Source organism: Cordyceps fumosorosea (assembly GCF_001636725.1).
Source record: "Cordyceps fumosorosea ARSEF 2679 chromosome Unknown scaffold_22, whole genome shotgun sequence".
NCBI classification, from domain to species: domain Eukaryota; kingdom Fungi; phylum Ascomycota; class Sordariomycetes; order Hypocreales; family Cordycipitaceae; genus Cordyceps; species Cordyceps fumosorosea.
The window spans coordinates 431,466-459,412 of record NW_017387322.1 but is presented as its reverse complement, the minus strand read 5'-3'; the positions used below and the strand labels follow the sequence as shown (position 1 = coordinate 459,412).

At 54.8% G+C, this 27,947-nt stretch overlaps 8 protein-coding genes across 8 annotated transcripts; 5 read left to right on the top strand and 3 right to left on the bottom strand.

Annotated features, from left to right (window-relative positions):
• Positions 1–628: 628 nt before the first annotated feature.
• On the top strand, positions 629–2,594 carry ISF_07571 (amino-acid permease inda1; the record flags this gene model as incomplete). Its single annotated transcript, XM_018851174.1, has 3 exons — positions 629–913; positions 1,040–1,097; positions 1,213–2,594. The coding sequence occupies 3 exons, from the start codon at positions 629–631 to the stop codon at positions 2,592–2,594; spliced, it is 1,725 nt and encodes a 574-aa protein (XP_018701770.1).
• A 1,412-nt stretch (positions 2,595–4,006) lies between these two features.
• On the top strand, positions 4,007–5,005 carry ISF_07570 (Tat pathway signal sequence domain protein; the record flags this gene model as incomplete). Its single annotated transcript, XM_018851173.1, has 1 exon — positions 4,007–5,005. One exon carries the CDS (start codon positions 4,007–4,009, stop codon positions 5,003–5,005), a length of 999 nt encoding a protein of 332 aa, XP_018701769.1.
• Positions 5,006–6,298: 1,293 nt separating this feature from the next.
• On the top strand, positions 6,299–11,932 carry ISF_07569 (AMP-dependent synthetase/ligase; the record flags this gene model as incomplete). Its single annotated transcript, XM_018851172.1, has 4 exons — positions 6,299–6,358; positions 6,421–6,443; positions 6,513–11,069; positions 11,119–11,932. 4 exons carry the CDS (start codon positions 6,299–6,301, stop codon positions 11,930–11,932), a joined length of 5,454 nt encoding a protein of 1,817 aa, XP_018701768.1.
• Positions 11,933–12,420: 488 nt separating this feature from the next.
• On the bottom strand, positions 12,421–13,696 carry ISF_07568 (hypothetical protein; the record flags this gene model as incomplete). The annotated part of the gene is made up of 3 exons (XM_018851171.1): positions 12,421–12,915; positions 13,004–13,450; positions 13,535–13,696. 3 exons carry the CDS (start codon positions 13,694–13,696, stop codon positions 12,421–12,423), a joined length of 1,104 nt encoding a protein of 367 aa, XP_018701767.1.
• A 1,168-nt stretch (positions 13,697–14,864) lies between these two features.
• Positions 14,865–17,372, bottom strand: ISF_07567 (actin cytoskeleton organization protein App1; the record flags this gene model as incomplete). Its single annotated transcript, XM_018851170.1, has 1 exon — positions 14,865–17,372. One exon carries the CDS (start codon positions 17,370–17,372, stop codon positions 14,865–14,867), a length of 2,508 nt encoding a protein of 835 aa, XP_018701766.1.
• Positions 17,373–18,795: 1,423 nt separating this feature from the next.
• ISF_07566 (DEAD-like helicase) lies at positions 18,796–21,182 on the bottom strand (the record flags this gene model as incomplete). The annotated part of the gene is made up of 2 exons (XM_018851169.1): positions 18,796–19,515; positions 19,572–21,182. The coding sequence occupies 2 exons, from the start codon at positions 21,180–21,182 to the stop codon at positions 18,796–18,798; spliced, it is 2,331 nt and encodes a 776-aa protein (XP_018701765.1).
• A 563-nt stretch (positions 21,183–21,745) lies between these two features.
• Positions 21,746–22,709, top strand: ISF_07565 (Calponin-like actin-binding protein; the record flags this gene model as incomplete). The annotated part of the gene is made up of 4 exons (XM_018851168.1): positions 21,746–21,759; positions 21,843–21,914; positions 22,015–22,127; positions 22,180–22,709. The coding sequence occupies 4 exons, from the start codon at positions 21,746–21,748 to the stop codon at positions 22,707–22,709; spliced, it is 729 nt and encodes a 242-aa protein (XP_018701764.1).
• Positions 22,710–23,696: 987 nt separating this feature from the next.
• Positions 23,697–24,785, top strand: ISF_07564 (hypothetical protein; the record flags this gene model as incomplete). Its single annotated transcript, XM_018851167.1, has 1 exon — positions 23,697–24,785. One exon carries the CDS (start codon positions 23,697–23,699, stop codon positions 24,783–24,785), a length of 1,089 nt encoding a protein of 362 aa, XP_018701763.1.
• Between the last annotated feature and the right edge of the window lie 3,162 nt (positions 24,786–27,947).

Below are 27,947 nucleotides of genomic sequence, written 5' to 3'. Positions count from 1 at the left end.
TTTATCGCAACACTGGACCTTCTGGAAGGCCTTTTTTTCTCTCTCCTTGTCGAAATTTGCAGAGAGATGCCTCGGGTTAGCAACTCCTTGTGCAGCTCTTCTTCTCGGGCAATAATAGAAAAGTATGGTGACGCATTGACAGCTTGAGCGCCCATTTGTCGTGGGAGTCCGGCCCTGTCTGTGATTGACCTCAGCCGTCTTCGATTCGTCCAGCGACTCAACACCGCACTTCCCCAAACGACGCCTCCAAAGTCCCCTGCCCAGTCTGGTTGTTGTGGCCTCTTGGCTTCACGCCACCGTCTCCAGGTGCCCCAGTCTGAACTCATTAGCTCACGAGCCGACTCGGGAGCAGTATGACAGACCTCTGAAAGGGCAGCTGCTTTCCTTGCATGCATGCATTCATGGCAGCATTGTCCGACCCTCCCAGCCCAAGATTCCAGCTTCCCGTGCGGCACCTCCGTTTAAGAGGCCCTGTCCCCCCCAACATCGATCGCCATTTTCCCTTCCAGACTCTCTCTTTATCCCTCCTCGCTTCCATCGCTTCCCTCTTCTCCTTGCTGTCCGTCTCAACCCTCCCACCTGTTGCTCATTCGATTCGCTAGAAGCGCAGAGCTGCCTGTCACCCATCATGTCTGGCAAAGACGGCGTGATCGCCTCCGAAAAGGGCGAGGCCGTCCCCGAATATGAAGGGACCTCTCAGGTCCTCCCAAAGGAGGCCGGTGTCGCCTACTCCGAAGAGAGTTTCCTGACGCGCAACGGCCTCACAATTGACTCCTTCAAGCCGAAGCACTATGGCGAGGGCATTGTTGAACTAGAGAGACCGATGAAGGCGCGCCATTTGCACATGATTGCAATTGGTGGCTCGATCGGTGCTGGTTTCTTTGTCGGTTCTGGCGGTGCTCTGTATAAGGGTGTAAGTACTTCCGCGACACTGTGACCGTAATACAATCCGTGCGGTTCTTCAATGGGTTGCGCAATGCAGCATACCGTCTTGCCCTTCATCATAGGTCCAAAGTGCTGACGTGTATCCGATCTCCAGGGCCCCGGTAGTGTTCTGATCGATTTCTTGATTATCGGTGTGATGATCTTCAACGTCGGTATGTTTTGACCCGTCGCATCGTGCTTGTGCTTGTGCTTGCACCAGTGCATCTTGCACTCTGGCGCGCTGCTTCTTGTCACTTGGTTCGCTTGCTGACCGCTTTCTCTCGACAGTCTATGCTCTTGGTGAGCTCGCCGTCATGTACCCTGTCTCTGGTGGTTTCTATACCTATTCGACCCGCTTCATCGATCCCTCCTGGGGCTTCGCAATGGGATGGAATTACGTCTTCCAGTGGGCCGTTGTATTGCCTCTCGAATTAACAGTCTGTGGTATCACCATCCAGTATTGGGATCAAGAAACCTCGCTTGCTGTCTGGATCATCGTCTTCTTGGTTTTGATTATCATCATCAACGTCTTTGGTGCTCTTGGATATGCCGAGGAAGAGTTCTGGTCGTCGGTGTTCAAACTCGGAGCCACTGTTGTCTTTATGATCATTGCTCTCGTACTTGTTCTCGGCGGCGGGCCGGAGAGTGGCGCCTACAGTGAGTACCAGGGAGCCAAGCTTTGGTACAACCCGGGCGCTTTCAAGAACGGCTTCAAAGGTTTCTGCTCCGTCTTTGTTACGGCCGCCTTTGCCTTCTCTGGTACTGAACTGGTCGGTCTGGCTGCTGCGGAATCTAGCAACCCCGTCCAGGCTCTTCCTGGTGCCATCAAGCAGGTATTCTGGCGAATCACCCTCTTTTATGTCCTTGGTCTCTTCTTTGTTGGCCTCTTGGTCAGCTCGTACGATGATGCGTTGCTGTCCGAATCGGCCTATGCTGACGCAAAGGCGTCACCATTCGTTCTTGTTGGAAAGTATGCCGGCCTTAAAGGATTCGATCACTTTATGAACGTCGTGATCCTGGTGTCCGTCCTTTCGATCGGTGTCTCTGGCGTCTATGGTGGCTCGCGCACGCTTACCGCCCTTGCCCAGCAGGGATACGCGCCTAAGGTTTTCAGCTATATCGATAGATCTGGTCGTCCTCTTTTCTCAGTCATTATTCTCATCGCGTTTGGCTTGCTTGCCTTCGTCAGCTTGGCATCCTCTGGTCCGGTTGTTTTTGACTGGCTTCTGGCTCTCTCTGGCCTCGCCGCTCTGTTCACCTGGGGCTCGGTCTGTCTTGCTCACATTCGATTCCGTGCTGCCTGGAAGTACCACGGCCACACTCTTGATGAGATCCCCTTCAAGGCTGCCGGTGGCGTCGCCGGTTCTTGGTTGGGTCTGATCTTGATTGTCCTCGTTCTCATGGCCCAGTTCTACACTGCCATTGCCGCCCCTCCTGGCAAATCTGGTCTGGGCACTGTCGAGGGCTTTTTCAAGCAGTACCTGGCACTCCCGGTCGTTCTCTTCTTCTGGGCTTGCGGTTTCTTGTGGAAGCGTACAGGATGGCTCAAAATTTCGCAAATGGATGTCGACACCGGCCGCCGCGAGCTTGACTGGGATGAGATCAATGCCTTCCGGGCACGCGTTGCTGCCTACCCCGCATGGAGACGCCTTCTTCATGCGTTGTTCTAATGGCTAGTTGGATCCTCAGATGTGCCATAGATTGAGATGTCGATTGCGTTCGCGCCAAGTGTATTGGCGTGTAGAAGATGTCTAGAGGTTCCTAGCTTTTCTGCCTTGGGGCTCCCTAAATATGGATTTTCATTAGCTGTACATCCTTTTAACTTGATACCACTCTATACCAATACAACAAGGAGAGTTTTCACAATCACTTTTTCGCTGCTCGTTTGTTGTTGTGGTACTAGTCTTGCTAGAGCTGTGCAGGGCTTGACTGAGGGTTGAATACCGTGACGCTTTCGATTCGCTGAAATAACACTCTCGTACACTTTTGTAAAAGAAAAAGCACCTATCTTTGGTGCTGCGAGTTGTATTCAGCTGCAAGGACTTTTACGTTCCCGGATGTGGGTGCTGGCTGGGTTTTGAGGTGGTCCAGAACCAAACTTCCTCAAAAGGCGCTGTGGACCAAAAGCTGCCAACAGGCCCGCCATAACTACAAAAGGTACCCAGTCGGCGCTATCAGTTGTGACGCATTCCGCGCGCCCTTCATGTCAACCTGACCCATGGACAATTTTGGTCGACGGATGCGACTTCCTGGCTGAGATAACGAGAACACATGGCTGGCGCGTAAAACGTCTACTAGCTATCACTGGGTCACTCCCTACATTATTAGTACCTAGATACCTCGGCCCTTCTTTGGGTAGTTACTACCTACCTAGGTGGGTGGCCGGCGTTTGAGATGGGGTGTAAGATGAGTAGGTAAGTCATACGCACATCATCATGCGTTTTTGCTCAGACACGATGACTCTAATAGATCACTTTTATACTGAATTCTGCTACCCTTCTCAGTCACAATTTTTTCAATGCATTCAAAATAAGAACAGTCAAGTCGAATCTTAGAATACTAAACCCCCGTTACTCCTTTCACCATACACTCCTCAGCCGCACGACTAAGGAAACAGGAAACACGGTCTTCCTCCGCCTCCTGGGAGAAAAAAAAATATTCAGGCAAGGACTCCACAGTTTAGAATAGCGAAAGAAACACAAAATAGTGTATTTTCTACACATCCGGGAACACAGCATCCATCCCAACCCGCTGCTTCCCCAAACTCCGGAGCAACGCCGAGTCATCTGATCTTTGGCATGCACATGCACTTTCTCCCCAGGTAGGTAAGACAAAAGAGAGACCAAGGAGACTGACGTTTGCCAAGTCTCAATAGCAGCCACCGAGGCCATGTAAGATCCCACCTTCTCAACTATCGAGAGGTAGGGCAGCTGAGCCGCGGCCTGAGCTCTTCCCCGCATTTGCAGGCGACATCGAATACGCATAATAAATATCATTAGAGCTGCTAGGATTTTGCAAGCATTTCAAGGTTTAATTTATCGATTTTAGTTGGCATATCTCGAAGCGAAAGACCAAAAGCACTATGCGCATCGTTGCTGCGGTACTCGCCGCTGCACTCGGCATCAGTGCTGCGGTATCGACACCACACCTTCAGTACATCGACTTGCCGTTAGCAAATGCCAATGGGGAATCTAAGGGCGGTGTCAATCCCGAGCTACCATACGACTCATTCGTTCTGGAGCAGGCACTGTCTTCTGCCAGGGCTGTCCAGCTTTCGCCTGCAAGGTACAAGGCATTGTTGTGGCAGCACTGGATTGTGAATGCCACATCAGAAGCCAATATTTCCCTGAAAGAATGGGATCCCTGGCGCACCGCAAAGCAGAACCAGGCTGTTGTGTTCGGTGTCTACGAATACTATGCCAAGCTCTATCTCGCGCACCCGGAGCAGCTGCGCTGGATGGCGTTTGCTAACATGGCTGGTTCGGCATTCGCCGCTGGCATGCTCGACTTGGGCGGCTTGCCCGGCGGTGGGTGGTTTGCGTCTATGCTTATGGCGATGCAGAAGCATATCTTCATGGACATTGCCACCATGCACGTGGCCTACATCAACGGCGGCATGGCGGCCGTGGAAGAGATGCGCGATGCGGGACTGATTGACCCCGAGACGGCAGCAGCGTGGGCCAACCCGCCCGGCGCTGTTCTTCGTTTCTCCTACCGCGAGCAGAATCTGGTAATTCCCGAGCAGTGGAACCGCGTGCGCTCGCATGCGGCGCCACTGGGCGAGATCATCACCTACGGAATGACCATAACAGGGCCGATGCCTGTACCCGGCGCCAAGACGCCAGCCGAGTACAAAAAGCTGTTGTGCGGGCCTCTGCCGGCGTTTAATTACGCAGACCAGTCAGCACGTTGGGATCTATTGGCCAACGATACGGTACCAGCGTATCTGCGGCTCGAACCGCCAACAGTAAAGAGCATCGTGGGCGAGTCGTTCGCCGAAAGAGTCGACCAATATCGGACCGCGCATCGTCTCGTGGACGTGGTGCTCGCGCAGTTAAAGGCAATAGGATGCCGTCCTTAAACAGCAGGAATCAAAATAGGAGCAAAGACACAGGAGAGCGCTAATTATAGACGAAGTGGTTGACAACAATTTGTTTTATTCATTGTACAGTTGAGTTTGGGTATGGAAAGCTGTTAAAGACAGTTGTCAATAGCACAGAGTCCAAATACTACTATCATTCTGTTAGAAGAAGTACTCAAAATATCGGTGCAGAATTTGAGTGGTAAGAACGGAAAATCAGGAGAGAGCAACATGTTTGTCCACATTTTACTTCGGAACAGGTCTGTGTTATGTGTAGTTCATCACATTGAGGGAAGGAAAGGGTGCGCGTCGGGAGTAGGCTTACCGATGGATCAGATATGGCAAGGCTGTTTGTTAGTATGACGAGCGAGGCTAGATGTGCGGGTGATGGAAAGCTGCAGAGTTGAAGTTGTGTAGAGGAAAAAAGTCTTGTGAGAGTTGTGGTGGGACTTTTGTACCTCTGGAGATTTGGGGCTGTCGGCGGCTCGGCGCAGTTGATTCCGGTGGCCAGTAGTGGGGAGCTTGTAGGGAGAGGTAGAGACGGGCAGTCATGAGCTAATTGAATACATTAGGCTTCTGCAGCCAGACTTATCAATGGGATGGCGCAATGAACTACTATTTCAGATGAGTTGCGCATGCAAAAGCTAGTCAAGATAGTTTACATAATCAAACACAAGGTGCTTTCGTCGTACGTCTACCTAGATGCCGTGTAATGCGCAGCTTTTCCTTTGTGTCCGCTGTCAAGTCGGCAGAACACTGCTGACTAATAGCCCTTTATTCTCGGGGCTTTCAATTTTCTAGAAGCCGTGATACTACTTGGCTATAGATGCTGCGCTAGACTTAATGTTGCTGACGCATATTGACCCCTATTATTGTTTGCGCAAAGGGCGGAGCAAGCATCTCTGTTGTATGGCTACTTAGTAGCTATGCGGGACTAGGTTGATATCACTGGTAGAAAGCAGCACCTGGCCCTTTGTCTCTTCTAATACTTTTTCTAGCTCCGACTAACTAGTCGTCAGTGGGCGTTGACCAAGCGTCGAGCTCGTATTCCACGTGGTGGGAAGCAGTGCGTGGTCTTTCTGGAGACTCAGGCAGCCTCCAGGGTAGGGGTCATGGTGGGCCACCAGTCTCCTAACCAGCCCGCGCTGCCCTCCTTCTCGATCCTTACGTCACGAGACCTTGCCGCCTTGGTAACCGCTCTCGGCTCTTCCATGGCCGCCATTTAAAAGCCAATCCTCATCACAAAGCGCTCTGCGACCGCCGCTATCCGGCGCACGGCTTCTTCCACGAATAATGGCGGATCATAACCCCGCGCTGGATGCCAAGCTCCAGGATCTTGACCGTGAGCTTGAGGTACGTCCTGGTCCATCCCGCCTCGTATTCTGGCCCAACAGATGCTGACATGCTCCCTCAAGGAGGGCGATATCACGGAAAAAGGGTATGATACGTCCTTGACTCGCTAATGCAGCCAAGACCGCATGTGCAAATTCTAACGCCTTTTTTCTAGCTACCAAAAGCGACGAACGCTGCTCTTCTCACAGTACGGACCTCCGCCCGTCCCGCCGCCGCAATCTGGCCTCCGAATCCATTCCGTCGAGAACTCTTCGCACCCCGTAAACGATGGTCACAGAGTAGCTGCCATGAACGCCTTGGGAGGCGGCGGTGCACCTCGTCCCAGCAGCTCACACTCCCAGCAGCAGCAAGACGGTCCCGGCTCTTGGGCCCCGACGCCTGACCATAACCCAAACGCATTGCGCCCCGGCGTGCCGATACCCGAAAACCGCCCCGGCATGCCGATACATCGCGACTCGCTGTTTTATCTGGGCTCTGGAGGCGCAATGGGCCCATCGCGAAGCGAAACCATGGTGTCTGGCAACTACGCCTTCAACCCCGACCAACATGGCTCCTATCCTCATTCGCAGGCGCCCCCGCCAGACAGTAGAACTCAGACACTGCTTGACTCCCAGGGTTACTTTTCTGACTTCGCTGGCGAGCAACACTACGACCAGCCCCAGCAAGCCGACTATGGTGGCCCGCAGCACCGATACTCATCCACTGAGGCCTTCTCTCCTACGGCCGCCATGGCCCCGCCGATGCTTACGGCCAGTGACCTCCCGCCACCGGAGGCACTTGCATACCAGTTGCCCTTGGAACCTCGTGAGGTTCCGTTCTCCATAATGGATTCGCATGATCCGAGCCTGGCTATGTCGAAATTCGACAACCTCGCTTCGGTGCTACGGCATCGAGGGCGTACAATTGCAAAGACCCCTGCGTTTTGGGTCCTCGATAGCAAGGGCAAAGAGACAGCCTCCATCACATGGGACAAATTTGCTTCCCGAGCCGAAAAAGTGGCTCATGTCATACGAGAGAAGAGCTCTCTCTATCGTGGTGATCGAGTTGCCCTGGTATACCGAGACAGTGAAGTTATCGACTTCGCCATTGCTCTCATGGGATGCTTCATAGCAGGTGTCGTCTCTGTACCCATAAACGACTTGCAAGACTACCAACGTCTCAACTACATCCTCACCTCCACACAAGCTCATCTCGCGCTGACGACGGACAATAACTTGAAGGCCTTTCAGCGGGATATCACGGCGCAAAAGCTTACTTGGCCCCGCGGCGTTGAGTGGTGGAAAACAAACGAGTTTGGTAGCTACCACCCCAAGAAGAAAGAAGATATGCCTGGTCTGAACGTTCCGGATCTCGCATATATCGAGTTTTCGCGAGCGCCAACTGGTGACCTGAGGGGGGTCGTGCTCAGCCATCGCACCATCATGCATCAGATGGCAACTCTCAGTGCTGTCATTTCCAACATCCCTGGGAATACCCCGGGAGACACTTTCAACCAGTCACTCCGAGATAAAAATGGACGTCTCATCGGTGGTCGTTCTCGCAGCGAATCAATCCTCTCTTATCTGGACCCTCGTCAAGGAATTGGCATGATTCTCGGCGTCTTGTTGACAGTCTATGGTGGCCATACTACTATTTGGTTTGACAACAAGGCTGTCGATGTGCCTGGTCTATATGCCCATTTAATCACCAAATACAGGGCGACAATCATGGTTGCCGACTATCCAGGCTTGAAACGTTCTGCGTACAACTACCAACAAGACCCCATGACAACCAGAAACTATAAAAAGGGCATGGAGCCCAATTTCCAGACCGTTAAGCTGTGCTTAATTGATACCCTTACAGTTGACAGCGAATTCCACGAGGTTCTGGCCGATCGATGGCTACGTCCGCTACGCAACCCCAGAGCGCGTGATGTCGTATCGCCCATGCTCTGTCTCCCAGAACATGGTGGCATGGTTATAAGTCTGAGAGACTGGCTTGGTGGTGAGGAACGAATGGGTGTTCCGCTGAAGATGCTGGAAGCAGAATCTGAGAAGGGCGAAGACTCTGACACCAGCAGCGAGAAGGAAGAAATCAAGCCTGCTATCTCGAATGGATTTGGCAGTTTACTTGGCGGAGGAACGACAACTACTAAGGATCCACAAGATTCACAGACGGAGATGAATGAGGTGCTTCTCGACCGCGAAGCACTCAAGACAAACGAGGTGGTTGTGGTCGCATATGGAGCCGAAGCTAGGAAGAAAGGCTCTAATGATCCTGGCATGGTTCGAGTCGGAGCCTTTGGATACCCTATTCCAGATGCCACCTTGGCCATTGTTGACCCCGAAACTGGTTTACTTGCTTCCCCCCACTCCGTCGGCGAAATTTGGGTTGACTCACCATCACTATCTGGTGGATTTTGGGCTCAACCTAAGAACACGGAGATCATCTTTCATGCTCGACCTTACAAGTTTGACCCGGGTGAGCCCACCCCCACGCCCGTGGAGCCTGAGTTTCTTCGTACGGGTCTTCTAGGAACTGTTATTCAGGGCAAGATTTTTATTCTTGGATTGTACGAAGACCGCATTCGGCAAAAGGTTGAATGGGTTGAGCATGGGACTGAATTGGCCGAGTATCGCTACTTCTTTGTGCAGCACATGGTTGTCAGCATTGTCAAGAATGTGCCCAAAACATACGACTGCTCTGCATTTGATGTGTTTGTCAACGAGGAGCACTTGCCAGTTGTGGTGTTGGAAACTGCAGCAGCATCGACGGCACCCCTGACTTCCGGCGGCCCTCCCAGACAGCCGGACATGGCTCTTTTAGACTCACTTGCCGAGCGCTGCATGGAGGTGTTGATGCAGGAGCACCACCTCCGACTGTACTGCGTGATGATTACAGCACCAAACTCATTACCTCGAGTAATGAAGAATGGCAGACGTGAGATTGGCAACATGCTGTGTCGTCGAGAGTTTGATCTCGGTAACCTGCCTTGTGTTCACGTCAAGTTCGGCGTGGAGCATGCCGTTCTCAATCTTCCGATTGGCGTGGACCCTATTGGTGGCATCTGGTCGCAAGTATCCTCAGAGTCTCGTGAAAATGTGCTCATGACGTCTGAGAAGCAGTACTCCGGCATTGATCGACGTGAAGTTGTTATTGACGATAGAACGTCCACCCCGCTAAACAACTTCTCCTGCATCACAGATCTTATTCACTGGCGTGTCGCTCGTCAACCTGAAGAGCTGGCTTACTGCACCATCGACGGGAGAGGGCGAGAAGGCAAGGGCATTACTTGGCGCAAGTTTGATTCCAGAGTCGCTGCTGTGGCAATGTACCTGAAGAACAAAGTCAAGGTACGACCGGGCGATCATTTAATCCTCATGTACACCCACTCGGAGGAGTTTGTGTTTGCAATACACGCCTGCATCAGCCTTGGCGCCATCGTTATCCCCATTGCACCTCTGGATCAGAACCGCTTGAACGAGGATGTCCCTGCGTTCCTTCATATCGTCTCCGATTACCGAGTCAAAGCTGTTCTTGTCAACAACGATGTCGATCATCTCATTAAACTCAAGCCAGTTTCCAGCCACATCAAGCAGTCAGCGCAGATCCTCAAGATTTCGACCCCGAGTCACTACAACACGTCAAAACCGCCAAAGCAGAATAATGGTCTCCGGGAATTGGGCCTGACCATTGACCCTGCGTGGATCCGGCCTGGCCATCCAGTCATCATTTGGACATACTGGACCCCGGATCAGCGCAGGATTGCTGTCCAACTCGGCCACGATACAATAATGGGCATGTGCAAGGTTCAGAAGGAGACGTGCCAGATGACTAGCTCCCGACCAGTACTTGGCTGTGTCCGCAGTACAACTGGGCTTGGCTTTCTTCATTCCTGTCTAATGGGCATCTATATCGGCACACCAACATACTTGCTATCACCAGTCGAATTTGCACAGAATCCAATGTCGCTGTTTGTCACCCTGGCCAGATATAAGATCAAAGACACATATGCAACAGCGCAAATGCTGGATCACGCCATGGCTACTATGCAAGCCAAGGCATTCACCTTGCATGAACTGAAAAACATGATGATCTCGTCTGACAGTCGGCCGCGAGTTGACATCTTTCAGAAGGTTCGCATGCACTTCGCCCAGGCCGGCCTAGATCCGACGGCCATCAACACGGTATACTCTCATGTTCTCAATCCCATGATTGCATCTCGGTCATATATGTGTATTGAACCAATTGAGCTCTGCCTAGACCCGAAAGCTCTCCGAAGAGGATTGATCATGTCTGTTGACCCAGAGTCGAATCCCAAGGCCCTTGTGGTGCAAGACTCCGGCATGGTGCCAGTGTCTACCCAGATTGCCATTGTCAACCCGGAGAGCAGAGCACACTGCCTTGATGGCGAATATGGAGAGATTTGGGTGGATTCGGAGGCATGCGTTAAGTCATTTTACGGATCGAAGGACGATTTTGATGCGGAGCGCTTTGACGGCCGAACTGTCGACGGTGATCCTGCCGTACAGTATGTGCGAACTGGTGATTTGGGCTTTTTGTACAATGTGAGCCGGCCTATTGGGCCCGGTGGCGCACTGGTTGACATGCAGGTGCTCTTTGTGCTGGGTGGAATTGGTGAAACATTTGAGATTAACGGATTGAGCCACTTCCCGATGGATATTGAGTCCTCCGTGGAGAAGTGCCACCGTAACATTATACCCAACGGCTGGTAAGTTGTGCTGGAATCGAACTGAAGCGCGAGAGGCTAACTTTCGTAGTGCGGTTTTCCAGGCCGGCGGTCTGAATGTTGTCCTCGTCGAGGTCAACCGCAAGGCTTACCTGGCTTCCATTGTGCCTGTCATTGTCAATGCGATCCTGAGTGAGCATCAAATAATCATTGACATTGTTGCTTTTGTCAGCAAAGGTGACTTCCCACGGTCGCGACTGGGCGAGAAACAGCGTGGCAAGATCCTCGCTGGCTGGGTAACTCGTAAGCTGCGCACTATGGCTCAGTTTGGCATCCGTGACGGGAGTCCAGCAGCCCTGGGCGACGGCCCGGGTCCTGATGAAAGCAGACACTCGACGGGAAGCATGCGTAGCTCCGCGATGCTGGCAGCAGGATCATCTAGTCTCCGAAATTTCGAGACAGCTCCGCACATCCCTGAGCATGAAGAATATGATGTCCGATACAATACCATGTCTACAATGCCACCTCCGAGGCACAGCGTGATCCCCGAGGATCAGACAACGCCGACAGGCCATCCACAAGGGGCGTCAACGGCGGCACCCGATGTCTTCCCACAGACTGACAGGGCAGATACAGGCGCTGATGACTACGGGTTTATGAGCAAGGAGGATCCCACTCTTACCCATTTCGTCTCGGAGCTTGATTCCACGCGGAATTTGCACCATGATGGGAACCAAAGCGCTCCGCAGATAAGGCTGCCGGGTGTTGATGGCCGAGAGAGTATGGACATGTTTGCCGGCGGGGCGGACCGACCGGAAGACGACGAAACGGAGTGGACAGCTGACGCAATTATGCACATGAATCTTGCGGGTGATATGGACACCCGGCGAGGTGAGGCAAGATGAGCTTGTTTGTGCTGAGGCATGCAGTGTAGATAGAGTGGCCGAGATTTCGGGTCGAAGGGCTCAGGTCTTTTTTTGTTAGAGGAGAAAGGGAACGGAGGGGTTGTTGGTAAAGTCGAGTCTCGTTGGAAACAACCATGAACATATGACGATATATTCGTTGGCGCATCATTTTTATCCGCTGCTGTCTTCCGGCTTTTTTGCATTACTGTTTTTGGCCATGTGGGATAGTGTATATTGCATAACTATATATACCTTGATGGTATTAGACGAGCAAACGTCTAGAACTTTTTGTAAATGAAATTGGTATCCGACAAAATAAAACCTTGTGTGAGTGAAAGTATTCAAAAAACCCAAAAGGGTCCCCCAAACTCCCGTAAAAATGTGAGGCCGTCCCTGCATCTAGATTACATGGCGGAGCATTGCCCAACCCAGGCCCCTTCCTTATCCTCGTCTCCTCCCCGATAAAGTTGATTGCTTGAATGCCGGCGCTACCGTGAAACGGGTGTCGAGTCGAGCTCGTAGCGCTGGGCCTCGATCTCGCGGGCCAGCCGCGGCGACAGCGGCCCCGTGGGGGTGGGCAGCTCCTGCGGCAGTTTGTAGTAGCTGCCGTTGTGGTCGGCGTCGGGAAGCTCGTACACCTTCTTCTCGTCCTCGGCGGCGGCGGCGGCGCCGATGGGCGGCAAGGGCTTGTTCGTGTTGGGTGTGCCGGGTGGGATGGCTGCGGCGGTGAAGGGGGTTGGGTCTAGTTGTTGTTGTTGTTGTTGTTGTTGTTGTTGTGTCCTGCGACGGCGGCGCCAGAGGAGAAGCGCGGCAACGCCCAGTGCGATGACGCCGAGAGCGACGGCGATGCCGATGCCGGCCTGCGCGCCGGGGGACAGCTCGGTCTTGGTGGTGGCGTCAGTAGCTTCGGCGCCGGCTGAAGCGGTTGGTTCCGAGTCTGAAGTCGTCCCGGCCGTAGCTGTTGTCTGTGTTCCCGTGGAGCTCTAATAGATCACGACCCATGGTTAGTCAAATTTTACTTGTGTCTGTCTGGGCCCATCCGGGACGCAGAGATTCCCAGCATTGACATACAAGAGTCGGAATCGTCGAGTACTCGATGGCGTTGACGGCCTGCGCGCTCGTCAAGTACCAGTGCTGCGAGGGCTCGCCCTTGGCATCATCCTCATCATCCGCCTCCTTGCCATCGTCGCTGCCGGTGACAACGCTGCCATTCATAAACGGCGGGTTGCCCTTGTGGACGTCGAGCCAGAAGCGCGTGCCGTTGGCGACGTTGACGAAGCGCAGGCCGTCCTTGACCATGTCGGCCCCCCACTGGTCGAGGCGCCAGACCTGCGCGTCGTCGGCGCCGTTGGCGGCGGCCATGCACAGGCCGGTCTGACCGTCGGCCGGCTCCGTCTCGTTGCGGCAGGCGGAGAGCTGCTTGGCGGCGCCGTCGCGCGAGTTGCGGACGACGTACCGGGCCTGGTCGCTGTCGCCGACGGCCTGGAACTGCCAGTAGTGCGGGGGTTCGGAGACGGGCTGCGCGTGGAAGGGTTCTGTCAGTTAGGGAGGAGACATGCTAGAGGGAGAGCGAGCTACATAGGGGGGAGCGGGAGTAGCTACCCAGACTTTGAGGCTGTTGGTCGACGAGTCGACTTGCAGCATCGAGGAGAACTTGCGGCCGGCCCTGTCCACCCGACCCTCGGTGACGTGGTACCAGACGTTGCTGTTGATGGCCGTCGCCGGCTTCATCTTGGAGGACTTGCCCCCAATGGAGAAGAACATGTGCGCGCGAATGTTGCGGAACCGAAAGTTCTGTATCTCCGTGTAGTAGTTTGTAGTTTGGGTTGTAGGTTCTGCTTGAGGGAAACCCCAACTAGGTACGGGATGATAAGTCCGAGGCAGAGACAGCAAACGGAAAATGATAGCTCGCCCCCCCCTGGAAAGCTACCGCCGCCAAGTCCAAACCCATGCGAAACCCGCGGTGGAGATGTGATGACAGGCACAGGGCTAGTTTAATTAGAAACACGCAACGCCAAGTTTTTTGAGTTTTCTCGTCAATGACCCCTGTATCACCAGTAGAAAGGTACTAACCTAATAGCCTGACTTTCCATTGCGGTGTGGGTTGATTCGCACAGAGCAGTTCCATGGCTTCTTCGTTGACCGTGACAAGGTTGGCTGGCACATCGTATACGATCAATCAAAGACCCTCAGAAACTCATAGTTTGCAAATTGATAATAACGGCTGGCGGATCTCGGTAGCTGTCACTCATGATCTGCCGAGCGAATTACAGATTAATAAGGGATATCCCATATTCGGCCGTGATATAACTCAGCTTGACAGACAGCCCCCAACCCAAACTATATAAACAAGGCGGGGAGCCCAGGAGGCGCAGTCCGGGGTCGGTGCGATAAGCAGCCCTGTGCTAGCTAAAGTCAATTCAAAAGTTGAAACCGAGCATAATAGATACCAGTTGGCAGCTAGACTACGGAGTACCTGGAGGCATAAAACAGACAGCCCTAACCGCAGTAAATCGTATAGCTGCACTCGAATTCGGAGGGAGAGGAAAAAAAAAACGCTCATGGCTGCATTATGCCGTGGTCCCAGCCAACCTTGGCATTTTTCCTTGAGCAGATGAGATGCCTGGCGATGCCGAGCTGGGACAAAACTGCCGTGATTTGTCAAAAATGTTACTTAACTCGGCGATGAGACACAGCGGCCAAGCCCATCAAGCTCGACCACTTTGAGTTCGAATTGGAATTCGAGTGCCCCTATTCAGGCTGGAGAGTTCGGTCTACAGTAACCATCCTAGCACAGGCTCTCTCGTTGCTCTCAAGACAGCGCCCTGCATTGAGATGAGATGAATCCATTTAGACCGGCGCGTGCCATATGCAAGTAAAGTCGAGATGATAGAATTCGATAAAAGAAAAATTCTAGGATATTATAGTCTATTCAATGGCCCTCCTCCAGCACGCGCTTGATGATCCCCATCGCCTCAGCCGACACGTCCTGGCCCCTTCGCCAGGTATACAGCGCGACGCCCAGCTGCTCCAGCTGCTCGTGCGCCCTCGCCACGCGCCGTCGCCACATGTCCTGCTTCCTGTTGACGCCCTGCGCGCCAATCGTCGGCGACCCGGACGACACGGGCGTCGCAACCCCCGAGCGCGACCCCGACCGGTGGTTGTACCACGAGAGCCCCGTCGCGGCCGGCAGCGGGTTGGCCGCCGGTGGCAGCGGGTCAAAGTCGTCAACGTCCGAGTTGAACGACAGCCCCCGGTTATGGCCGAACAGCCGCGGGCTCAGGTTGCGCAGGCTCGCAGGGCCACGGCGTCGGGGTAGCGGCGGCGCGATGTCCGGGGACGAGGGCGCTGTCGTTCCGTCGCCCATCTCGCTGGCGGCCTTGGAAGACGATCGTCGGGACAGATTGGGCGCGACGAACGACGGTTCCGTGGTCTTGATGCGTGGCGGGGGCTTCGGGGGAGGGGCGTCGCCGGCGTTCCTAGCGCCCGCGGCCCGGATGCCCAGCCCGCGGCCGTCTGCGTTGTGGCTCGTGGCCGAAGTGGCACCCCGCAGCGCTGCCGGCTTGGCGGGACGCGGCGGAGGAGCCTTGCGACCGAGCAGATCCACTGCCGAAACCGGCTTCTTGCTGCTGCGCACCTGCGCGAGAGGAGCTGCCTCATCAATCTTGAGCTCCTCCGGCTCCTCCGCAAAGTCAATCAAGGTCCCCATGGCAGGGCCAGCCGAGGGCCTCTGCTCGATTGGAGAGACGACCGGCGCCGAGTTTTGGCGCGGCTTGCTGCTGCTAGTTCCGTCAGCCGGCGGCGGCCTACCGTCGTCCACGGCGAGGCTGCCGAACCTCTTTCTTGTGAGGTCGTACGCCGCGTCAAAGTATCCCGGGCGCTCTGTCGTGGTGACGTCGCGGATGAAGATGGCTAGAATGCGACCCGGGTTCGCGACGGCTAGGTCCGTGTAGACCTCCAGATCGGCCTCACCGCTATCTCCGACAAGCAGGAACTTGCGGTCCGGGAAGTCGCGGAGCAGGCGGGTCAGCGTCCCCTTCTTGCGCTCTGCGACGGGCTCAAAGATTCCCTGCAGCATGCCCGAGTACTGCTTGAGGTGGAGCGACCCCGGCGGCAGCCCGCCGAGCTTGAAAAAGCTCGCCAACACCGGGAATAGCTGCCAGGGGCTGTTGGAGCAGTAGTGGAACATGACGCCGTGCGCGTGCATCTCCGTGTACCACTCCTGCACGCCCTCGATCGTCAGATCTCGAAGCTCGCGGATGAAGGTGTTGCGGAAGATCTCGCGCGCCCCGCTGGCAATGTTGGACTTCTTGACAGTGTCGTCAATGTCGCTGATGAGGCTCACGCCCCGCGGCTCGATGATCTTGACCTCCTGCGTCGCCGACAGGTCCTCGTTGCCGAGGACCCGGACGTGCGTGGGCACGAAGTCGAGCGCGGCGCGGAGGTTGAAGTGGCCGGCGTCGTCGGTCAGGACGGTGCGCGACTGCGACTGCGAGTCGTTGTAGAAGAAGACGGTGACGGGCAGGCCGATGAGCGGCGTGGTCATAAAGGGCGCGAGGCGCGCCATGAGGTTGGCGTTGGCCAGGGTGAGCTCGGCCTCCGAGAGCTCGTTGACGTTGGACTGCTTGGGGCCGAAAAGCGGACTTGTCGGCGCCGACTCCGGTGTCTGGCTGCCTCGCCGGCGTGACCTTCGCGAGTAGAATGACTCTGAAGCGACGGCGGTGCTGCCAAATGGTTCTTCGCTATAGCCTCCGGCGCCGGCGATCTGCTTCTCCAGGCGACCCCTCCGCTCGATGTTAGCGGCTTCCTGGTCAATCTTTTCCTGCTCCCTCTGCTCTTCGTGGAGCTGGTGATGGGACGGCGGTGCGTCGCCGGCGGGGTCCGTGCTGTCGGCCTCAGCTCGAGGAGCAGAGATGCCACTGAGCTGACGCGCGAGGCCGATGAGGATCCGGTTGCGTCGACCTATGGGGCCGCTCTGCGGGTTGTACATCCAGCCTCGGACGTCGACGTCGGCAATAGCGCGTTCGTCCTCGTGCCGCTCAAACTCTTGCCGCCAATAGTCCTCGTCGCGGATAGGGCCGTCTTGTTCCTGCATCTGGTTCTGAGCTTGGAGCTTGGAGCTCTCGCGTTTCGTGTGGCGTTTGGCGTAGGAGGGGAACAGCACCAGGTGCTCGTCGCCTTGTACCGTGATGGCGGCGTCGGGGAAGGCACCGGGTATGTGAATGTGGCTGCGGGTTTCCGTGTCCGTATCGGCCATTCTGGCGCGCGTCTGGACGTACGTCTCGCGCATGTCGGTGACGGCCTGCTGGCCGGTACGGTACAGGCTTCCAGCCATCTCCGCCAGCTTCCTCCGCCTGTAGCCCCTCTCGCCATAGATGGGTTGCGCGTCGTCGCCTGCCGTGGTGGGCGTGGCGCCCGCCTGGGACCCAAAGGCGGGCATCTTTTTCTCCCTGGTTATAATTTGCCCCGGAGCAATCCCATCGCTGGCCGCGGCCGTGCTTCTCTGCTGGTGCTGGTGCTGAGGGCTAGCGGCGACTCGTCGTCGACCGGCGGGAGGCTGCTGCTGCCTGCGTTTGGCGAGCAGACCTGCTAGGCGGCCTCTCTCGATACGGCGAGATTGACGCTTGAGGATGTATCGGTAGACACGCGATTGCAGTCCGTGCTTGACAGCCGGGAGGGTATCGAGGTGGAATCGAACGAGGCGGTCGTTGAGTCTTTGACGCAAGGTGGCGGGGATAGCTCGTTGTAGCAGGCTGAGCCGGTGTCGCAGCGGGTGTGGGCGGAAACGGGCAAGGTTGAATAGGCGGAAGAAAGCCAGCTTGTCTGAAGATGAAAATCAGGGTATCAAATCTGCATGCAATAATGGCTTCGAGCTGTCCCGTAACTAAAAGGGTTGTGCTTGTTTTTTATAGGTTTTGTGCGGCTCTGCCTCTCTGGTACCTTGTATGTACCACTGGTATGGTATAGTGGCGGCACTGGGTCTCGTGGCGCGCGGCGCATGAGCGAGGCCGTCTCAGCTTCTCAGGCGCGCAAGTCTTCTGACGGCGGCAGGTCCAGGACCTGAATCAGCCACATGCAAAAGTCGGGGCGCGACACGACCAAACGGCTGACGGAAGCAGATGGGCGCACTGAAGAACTGCTGAATGAAAAAAAGGCAGCCGTCGGCCTTTGGGGGGATGTAGGATGAGGGTATGCTAACCCCGACTAGGCTCCGGGTCCTCATCAGTTATTGCCAGCAGCCAGCAGTCAGCAGTCAGCAGTGGGCTACACCAGCTAGCCAGCCCAGAGTATCATAATCAAGTCACAAATCATCGCCCGAGTTGCTGCCCCGAACGACCTTGCCCTTCTTAGCATTGCAGCTTACTACCATCGACATGTACAACAAGTCTGGACCAGTGGATCGCCAGTATATGGCCCACGACTCCCCCGTTATTAGTGTCCGTTAGCGCACTCCCAACGCCCCGATGCCAAGTTGCAAGACATTGCGAGCACTCTCCTCCATCGCAGTCGATGATTCGTTAACATCCTTAGCTGGGACTAACAATGCTAGTATCCCCATGCGGACATGGTGGCTGCATCGTCCGAATGCTCATTCGACAATCTCGCCATCGTAATCAAGATGCATAGTTGGCCAAGTGCCATCTACACCAGCAAACTGCACATGCAGCCTTGGCGTCAGGCACATACATGCAGCCACTCATGTGATACTTGACTCTCGCCTACCATACACTTGGCGAGTACATCACAATGCTTCCAGCTGGTTTAACAATCAAATAGCCTTTTTTAAAACCCAAGTAAATATATGTATGCATCATGTACACCAACGCCATGCTCCATCATCCCCCGTTGCCATCGCCTCTACTTCACTTGCGACCGCCAACCTTTCCCGCCTTGCCCTTCTTCCCCTTGGGCCGGCCCTGTTTCGCCTTTGTGGCCGCATTCATTGCATCCGTCTTGCCTTTCCTCCATCCCATGCCGTCAGCTCGCTCGGCCTTGATATCCAGTCGCTTTTGGATCTTGTTGCTGATCTTGCCCGGTGCCTTCTTCTTGCTCGACTCCCGCGCGCCATTAAGTTCCGCCTTGCCAGCCTCCTTGGCCTTCTTCTTCTCCTGCTCCGACTCGAACCATGTTCTCTTGGGACGCGACTTGATCTCCGCCTCGTGCTCAATCAGGTTCTCGCCCTTCCTCACCTGCATTTCTGCCTGCGCAAGTTGCTTCTCTTCCTTTTCCTCCCGCATAATTTCCTTGATCTCCTGCTCCATGCCGTCAATCTCTGCCTGTAGCTTGTCTGCCTTGTCGGCTTCAATTACGCGACTGGAGACCTTGGCGCCTTGGGCCTTGCCTGCTTTGACCGCCGCCTTGACAATCTTTCGGTCCGCCTCCGAAGCGAGAGTCAGGGCAACACCCTTGCGACCCGCACGCGCCGTACGCCCGACTCTGTGCACGTAGATTTCTAGTGACTGTGGTGCTTCGTAGTTGATGACTGTATCGACGCCTTTGATATCTAGACCACGCGATGCCAGGTCAGTCGCAAGGAGGAAATTGACTTTGCCGTCTCGAAAAGCTTCCACGCTGTCGATACGCTGTCGCATGTTAGATCTTGCCAGGTAATATCAATCGCATCAGAGAGCAAACTTACTCCTGTTTGACTCATGCTTCCGTGGAGCTCCGCGCAAGTCAGTCCTAGTATCCCAAAAATAATACGCGCTTCATGGGCGTCCTTTTTCTGCCGGAAGAAAATGATCACTCGCTCTGTATACAATGTCTTGCAAATATGTGCTAAGTAGCCCATGCGCTTCTCTTCTCGACCTGGGCGCAGGCGCACAAATTCCTGAACAAGCGTGCCGACAGTCTTCTTTTGCGCGTCGACCATGACTCTGGCGGGCTTGTTCATGCCGACTCGAATGAGTCTGTCGACGGTTGACGTCATGGTGGCAGAAAAAAGCATAGTCTGTCGGGATTTGGGTAGAGTGGTGAGGATTTCATTCAGTTCGTCAGCAAAACCGTCCTCCAGCATTCGATCAGCTTCATCAAGAACAAGAATCTCAACAGTGTCAATTGGGAAGCTGGCCGAGTTGCGCATGTGATCAATGAAACGACCCGGTGTAGCGATGATCACATCAGGGCGGAGGCGAAGTTCGGCTTCCTGCATTTTCAAGCTGAGACCGCCGACGGCTAATGTGAACTTGATGTCAGTGTGTGCTGCAAGCTTCGTCGCGACAGCGTGACATTGGATCGCTAATTCACGTGTGGGTGTAAGGACGACAACTCTGGTAGTGGGAATCTTCTTGGGCCGATACAGAAGTCGCTCCAGAATGGGAATAATGAAGGCACCAGTTTTACCAGAGCCAGTGACGGCTCCACCGACAAGATCCTTGCCCATCAGAGCGATAGGGATAGTCTTGGACTGAATCGGCGTGGGCTTTGTGAAGCCGACATTGGTAAGGCCGCGAAGGATGGGACGAGACAGAGACATGGCTTGGAACGAAGAGATCTTTTCTTCTTTGCCACTCTTGGGCTTTTCTTCGGGAGCGAAGAAAGCCGCGCGCTTGGCTTCCTCTTCGGCATCTTCTTCATCGCTAGCATCGGATGCCTCGTCATCATCGGGATGAGCCTCGGGCGTGGCCACAGAGTCGTCATCTGATGCATCGCCTCCCTCCTGCTCGTCGTCTTCTCCCTTGCCGGCATCTTCTTTAGCCTCGTCATCATCTTCTTCCTCCGATCCCAGATCAACATGCATGCCGAATGCGTCGTCAGCAAGAACCTCATCGTCGTCGTCGTCCATTTCCATGCCATCCTCAAGATTCTCTTGTTCTTCGTCTGCGTCCGCCTCACCCTCGGCGTTGGGGTCGATAGAGTCTTTTCCCTGCCTCTCTTTTCTTCTTCGAATGATTTCGTCAATGTCCACCATTTTCTTGTTCATGTTCATGCTCTTCTTGGCGCCGTCGAAGCCCCAGCCCTCGAACGCTTCCTCGTCAAAGTCGCCAGCATTGTCCACCATAAATTCGAAGTCAGTGTCCATTGCGCCATCATCGTCGTCGTTCTGGCCCCAAACCCCCTCAACCTCCTCATCCTCATCAGCAGAGGCGTCCTTGGTTTTCGGGGCTTTCTTTGCTTTCTTTGCAGTCTTCTTCTTCTTCTTCGGTGGTTCAGCGTGCATCACTTCCTCTTCAGCGAGATCCTCGTCATTGTCTGATATCGTGTGGACGAAATCGTCTTCAACTGGCTTTCTCTTTTGTGCAGGAGCCATTTTTTCTTTATGAAAAGGTTATGCCACACCTTGACAACTTCAGCGCGTCTGGAGGGCCGACAGGAGATTCCGAGCTTGGGCTTGGGGCCGGTCGTTGATAATTTTCTGCCGTTTTGAAATTTTGGCGGTGAGCGTGAACTAGTCCATTTTCTGCCGTTCCGTGGCGTTCCTTCTGTGGTGCCTGACTTGTTGGAGGGGTTGGTGGTGCACGTGATCCACAGCTCGTAATAAGTTGTTGCCTATGTTCTTTGGCAGCGACCTCCCTTTTGACCCCACCGTTGGTTGATTGGCCGACCAGGGAAGCTGGCCAGACCTCCTTCACTTCTTTGCTGGGCGCGTACTCCATTCAGCAATTGATAATCTCACGAGCAACCGTTGTTTTCCTGCTTTTTCACTGCTGCCTGTTGCCACTGAACCACATCGGGAGAAGCCATTTTTTCACCCATCTTGATATTCTCGGCGTCATTTCAGCACTCAATTTTGCTTTTTTTTGCATAGCACCTTTTTCTCTAGCGTCACACTCACCAGCTCCGACTCGGCAACCGCAGCACAAACAAGGGAAAATGGGCGAATCTCGGTACGTCCACGCCGACTCACTGCAGCTCCATATCACACACCGCGAAGCTCCGCGAGCAAGACTGACGAATCCGGCGACGACAGGCAAGAACTCGTTCAATGGCTGAACAACCTCCTCCAGCTCAACATCACCAAGGTTGAGCAATGCGGCACCGGGTACGTAGCACTAGACTTTTACCCCTCCCCCGCTTGAAATGGCGAGCGACGAGGGAGACATCGCCACAACGCGAAAGACAAACGACTGACGTAACAATAGCGCTGCGCTCTGCCAAGTCTATGACAGTATATACATGGATGTGCCCATGCATAAGGTCAAATTTAATGTCAATGGCGAATATGCATACGTTCAAAATTTCAAGGTGCTGCAAAGTAAGTCCACATTGTCCTCGACCCAACGGCGGCCGGGCTCTAACCGTAGCAGGCACTTTCGCAAAGCACCAGATCGATAAGCCTATTCCTATCGAGCAGCTCGTCAAGTGCAAGATGCAGGACAACCTCGAATTTCTGCAGTGGACGAAAAAGTTTTGGGATCTCAACTTCCCCGATCACGAATACGACGCCGTCGCCCGCCGAAAGGGAGGTACGCTTGCGACGGGCGGACCCAGGCCACCAGCAGCTTCCAGTGGTGGTGCCGCGCGAAGAGGCGGCGTCACGCCGAGTGCCCCTGGCCGCGCCGCCCCTAGAACCGCCAGCGCGCCCTCCGCGGCCCTCCAGCAAGAGAATGCTACGCTGAAGGAGACTGTTGTTGGTCTCGAGCGCGAGCGCGACTTCTACTTCAGCAAACTGCGCGATATTGAACTTCTCATTCAGCAGGCCGTTGACGAGGATCCTGAGCTTGACAAGCAGGAAGATGGCCTTGTCAAGCACATCCAAACTATCCTGTACTCGACCGAAGAAGGCTTCGAAATTCCTGAAGAGGGAGAAGCAGCAGAGGACCAGGAGACTTTCTAAGAAGCTCAAGGAGCGGGGCATGTGACGATTAACGAAACGGAGCTGCATTTGATCTGGAGCAACTGGGGAAGCCAAGCTGCCGACACGCGCGGGGGGCTTTTATAGAGCCAAGGCTGCGTTGCGGGTGAGAAGCAGCTGGAGCGACGGGTCGGAGTGATGGAAAAAACTAGACTGAATCAGTGCAATTACACTTGAAAAGCATTGGACTTGAAGGTTTCTGCCTTTGACGAGTTATTCTGCCTGAATTGGGGGTGTATTCCAATAGATTTGGTCAATATACGTAGAGATGATAAGGGGCGGTGACTTTTGCGAGCAGAGCAGACATGAATAATAAGGTATCATCTCTCATTTGCTTCCGTCCAGCATCATACTGCAATAATTACTAAATGTCCGGCAATAACCCTATAATAGACAACTACAATTATGTAGGTACTCCAATTGTACTTATACTCCCCGCCACCAACAATATGTATGTACACACACCATCACTACCATCGGCGCTCCTATGAGTTGCAGCAGCCAACACGGTATCTTGATTTTTAAGTCTGCTTGATCTTAATAGTTAACAGCCCTTGTCTGCCGGTACAATTTGGTTTAGGCGCCCGCATACCTGAGCGTCGAGCATTGTTGGGACATCACGGGGAGCCGCTGGGCGCAGCAATCCGCCCATCCACGCACTCCACTAACAAAGGCGCTAAAATTTCACAGTCAAGCTCCACTGCAACAGCACCTGGCCGAAACATGTTGCATCATCATCACCCTCCAGCCGCCTGACAACCGGTTGTCACTCTAGACTGACCACGCGACCAGCAGTATTCGACCCCAGCAGGTCTTTCAAATAGCCATCATACTCCACTACCTCCTGCTGGCTTAAACATTGCCATCGAACTGGCACAAAGAAACGTACACACGGTGGACGGTCGAGCACACGAGCAGTACAAGCGTATACCGAGAGCGAGAAGTCGAGTCGTCACGCATCGGTGAACGATGGCGCCACCCCCCGAAATCGCCATTCCATCCACGAGCATCTCTGATGAGGGTTCAGGGAAGCCATACACACTGTACAACATCACCCTGCGGCTACCGCTTCGATCATACGTCGTGCAGAAGCGCTACTCGGATTTCAGCAAGCTGCACGAGGCGCTGCTGCAGCAGGTCGGCGCCGCGCCACCGCAACCGTTGCCGCAGAAGCACTGGCTGAAGTCGACAGTCAACTCTCCCGAACTGGCGCGAGAGCGACAAGTCGGTCTCGAGCGCTACCTTAAGACGATCGCGGAGTCTCTCGACCGTCGCTGGCGCGACACCTCCGCATGGCGCGCCTTCCTCAACCTCCCCAGCTCTAGCACCACCAACTCGGCTGTCTCGGCGGGCGGGCGGGCAGCGAGCGTCGCATCGGGTGCCGCCGACCCGACGACCTGGCTCGATCTACACAAGGAGCTGAAACAGCACCTACAGGACGCTCGGATAGCGCTCTCGCGGCGGGACAGCGCCGTCGATGGCGGCAACACCACGGCAGCGGCCGAGGCTGCCGCGGCCGCCCGCAAGTCTACCGTTCGCGCCGGCACGCTGGTCGTGGTTCTCACCGACGGCCTCAAGAAGCTGCAGGAGTCCGGGCGCGTCGGCGATGGCGAGCTGCGGCGGCGGCGGGACCTGGTGTCGACCGCCAAGATGGAGCGAGAGGGCCTCGACAAGTTAGCCAGCAGCATGCCCAGTGTTAGTGGCGGTGCCGGTAGCAGCACCACGCGGGGGCTATCCTCGTCCCCTGAAAAGGCCAAGCTGCTCAACGGCGCGCGACCAGGCGGCCGGCGCCTCGGCGGCGGCGCGCCGGCCCCCGAGACGGACAAGACACGCGAGCTCGACAACCAGGGCGTGCTTCTGCTGCAGAAACAGGAGATGGAGGCGCAAGACCTGCAGCTCGACCAGCTAACGGCCATCATCCGGCGGCAGAAGGAGATGGGTCTGCAGATCAATGAGGAGGTGGAGCGGCAGACGCAGATGCTCGACGTCCTCGACGAGGACGAGGCGCGCGTCCGCGGCAAGCTGGGCGTCGCCAATAACCGCATCCGCAAGATGTGACTGCGCTCGGCACTGGGCCTGACCCTGGCCCTGGCCGTCCGGCTGTGCGTGGCCCTGGCCGAGGCCGTGGCCCGGCTGACGTGGCTGGCGCGCCACCTATACCGCGGCTGCACCTGGATTTTCCGTCTGCTTCTGCTTCTCTTTGGCGGGATTAGGGTGTGAGCTGTCATTTCTCGGGTTTCTCTTATTCAGCATCATTTTGGCGGGCGTCTGAAGCGGCACATGTTACGTACGCCGTGGTCTCTCTTTTTGCCTTTACAGGAGCGCTGCTTAATATATCTACTACGGTGGCCTAACCGACAGAACAAGAAATTAATTCTATATACATAGGCACCATCTAGAATTCCTTTTCACAGAACCAGTCGCTACTTCCGTTCCCGTGCGCACGTTGAAACAAACGTCACTGCTTCTGTCTCCACGGCCCACGTACGGGCTGCCCCGAGCGGCCGCATCATGATGGCAGTCTAGTCCCCTGCCGGCCCATCAACGTGTACAGGTTCAGGACATGCATGTCAACGAACTTGAAGCCAAACTTATACAATCTATGGCCCTGTAAGGCGAGGCGTAGCGCCTGCGATAGTAGGTCCGTCAGGACGAGATGGCCACGCCCGCGAGTTTGGATGTTTTTCCCCAGAGTAAACAGCAGTGCTATGGAAAGAAAATTGAGCACCGGCTACACATCTAGCCATCTCATCGTAATTAAGATCAATTAGGGTCTATGTCGATCTGCACGGCCGTCTGTGTCGTACAGCTTGATCAGAGCGCTATGCAAGCAATCGACGCCTTCACTACGCCGCGGATTTGCTCCGTAAGCCTTTGCAATCTCACCGCTGAAAGTTAATTAATAGGCAATTTCGTGTCGGGCATACTCAAAAAAATTTTCCTCGTATCAAGGAAGGGACAGGATGGAAAATGTCCGGAATATTGTCAGTCCCAAGGCATATACCTCTACGACTGGGCTTTTCTATCACTGGAGGTAAATAAAACAAGATCACTGAACAGGATCGATTCCCTCAGCGCTAAGGATCGGCGCACTGCGGCCGCGGGTTCTGGCTATGTATGGTATTGTTTGAGGGGAAACTTGCATATGCCGACACAGGGCTGCAGACCTTCGGAGCGATGTATACGTTATCATGTCGTAAACGCCTAACTTGGGCACTGCATGCGAACTGCAGCGAAAGCGGGCAACCGGGTGAATGGTTGGCAGTCGTTGCGGATATGCAGACAGAGCGGCAAGGACGGGTCTAGCCGTGGTGGCTACGTCACAGATGAAGCTAGTGGTAGAAGCTGGTGGTTGCTGGGCAACAAGAGGCAGCTAGCGTCGTCTCAAGGAAGAGGACGAGCGCGCGGTAACAATAGCGAAAGAGGAGGGTGAGGGTCACGCTATTTTTCTTCTTCTTTGTCTACTGGGTCTTCTTCATCTTTGTGGCGCTGTGGGGAGTTTTGCGGTCACTTTCTTATGATTCAGGGCCCTTTTCATGCTATTTGCCGTGTTAATGTTGTGAATACTGAGCCGGCGAGAAACAGTAACTACCTGACGACGCGACGCGGATTGCCAGAGCCCAAGCGCAGCGTGCGTCGTACCGCTTATCTTGTAGAACGTATGTAGGCCATGCATGTCGTACAAAGGCAGGCTGAATGAACATGTGGATTCCCGGTGCAGAAGTCAGGGACGCGTGGTTTGGAAGGATTGGCCGGTAAGCTTGACCGCCTATGCAGAAGCAGAACTGTTGTTGTCGAGGTTCCAGCCCCTCCTGACTCGGCCGGGTCAGACTTTGAGGGATCCGATTGGAAGGTGTTACAGCTCGTTGGGCACTGATGCATATGAGCAGTCAGAGGTGGTTCGTACATGAATTCGAGTATTGACGGAGTGACGACCACCACCGTCTGAATCGCTGCTGACGATAGTTAATTACGAATACAGGCCAAAATAGAGGCGCCTGTTACCCAGGGTCCTACAAAAATAGGCAACGAGTTGTCAGGGCCGGCAGTGCAACGACTGGCTTGGTAATAATAAACACGAGCCGCCGTGACATCCGCTCTCGTGCAGCGAGACTAGAATTTGTCACCGACCCGTACACCAGTGAATGACTGGAGGACAAGACATCGTCAACAGTGGCACCAAAAAGGGTGCCCCCTGTCCGCGACGCATCAAGCCCTCTCCTCTCCTCTCCTCTCCTCTCTTGTGGAGGGGGCTGGGTGATGGACTCATGCACCGCAACCGGCTTGGCCGGATGAAATGAGGTGTGAGCGGAACAGCGGGCGCGAGATGTGATTGATGATGGCATCATTGGATGAAGATGAACAAACAGAGGCCATCCATCTTGATTCCCTCTGCAGCGAGGTAATACTAGCGGGAGATTTCAGTGGACAGCTGGCAGACTGGGTGGCGTTTGCAAGTGTTTGCTGCGCTAAAAGCACTGCCGAGCTGGCAGGCTGCCTACCCAAGGACGCTAGACAATCGCTACGAAGATGCCTGGGACCGCTGAAAAACAACGACCAAGAGACTTTTTACTGCTGCCAACTTCAACTTAATCTCTCTCCAACCACTACGGAAAGGTGGGGCCAAGCGAAAAAAAAGTCGCTGACCCTGGATCCTGGATCCCTCCCGCCCCCAGCCAAAGTAAACACAAGGACCACCATGCTCCATGGTCTTCTCTGTGTAGCCTGTCCCCCCATTTCCACCGATTTGCATTTCTTTGTTTGCTCGCCGCCGAATTCTTCCTTGAGCCATCTCAAGAAGCTTCCTATCGCCGTGTTGGTAGCCGGTATCGCTGAAAAATCAAATCACCTCCTGGCCTCTCTGTCATCCGCCCGTTGGGGCAAGCCAAACAACAAGCTCCCAGTGACGATAAGTCGACAGTCGACAGTCGACCGGCCACCCATCTCACCTCCTATTTTTGCCTCGATCGATTAACTGGCTCGGGAAGCCCGTCATCGTCAGCTCTCCTCGACTTCCTTTCTCCGTGTCCTCTTTCCTCGTTGGTGTGTGTCGCCCATCGTATAGCCTCTATTCTTTACACCCGCTAATGCCACGTCGCAGCTCCGATTCTCTTCACGACTGCACGACTTTCAGCCAAATGGCGTCCCCAAGATACCCCCGACTATAGCGTTTCTTTTTGATCTTTGCTTGCCGCTCTCCATTTCACTTTTCACCATAAG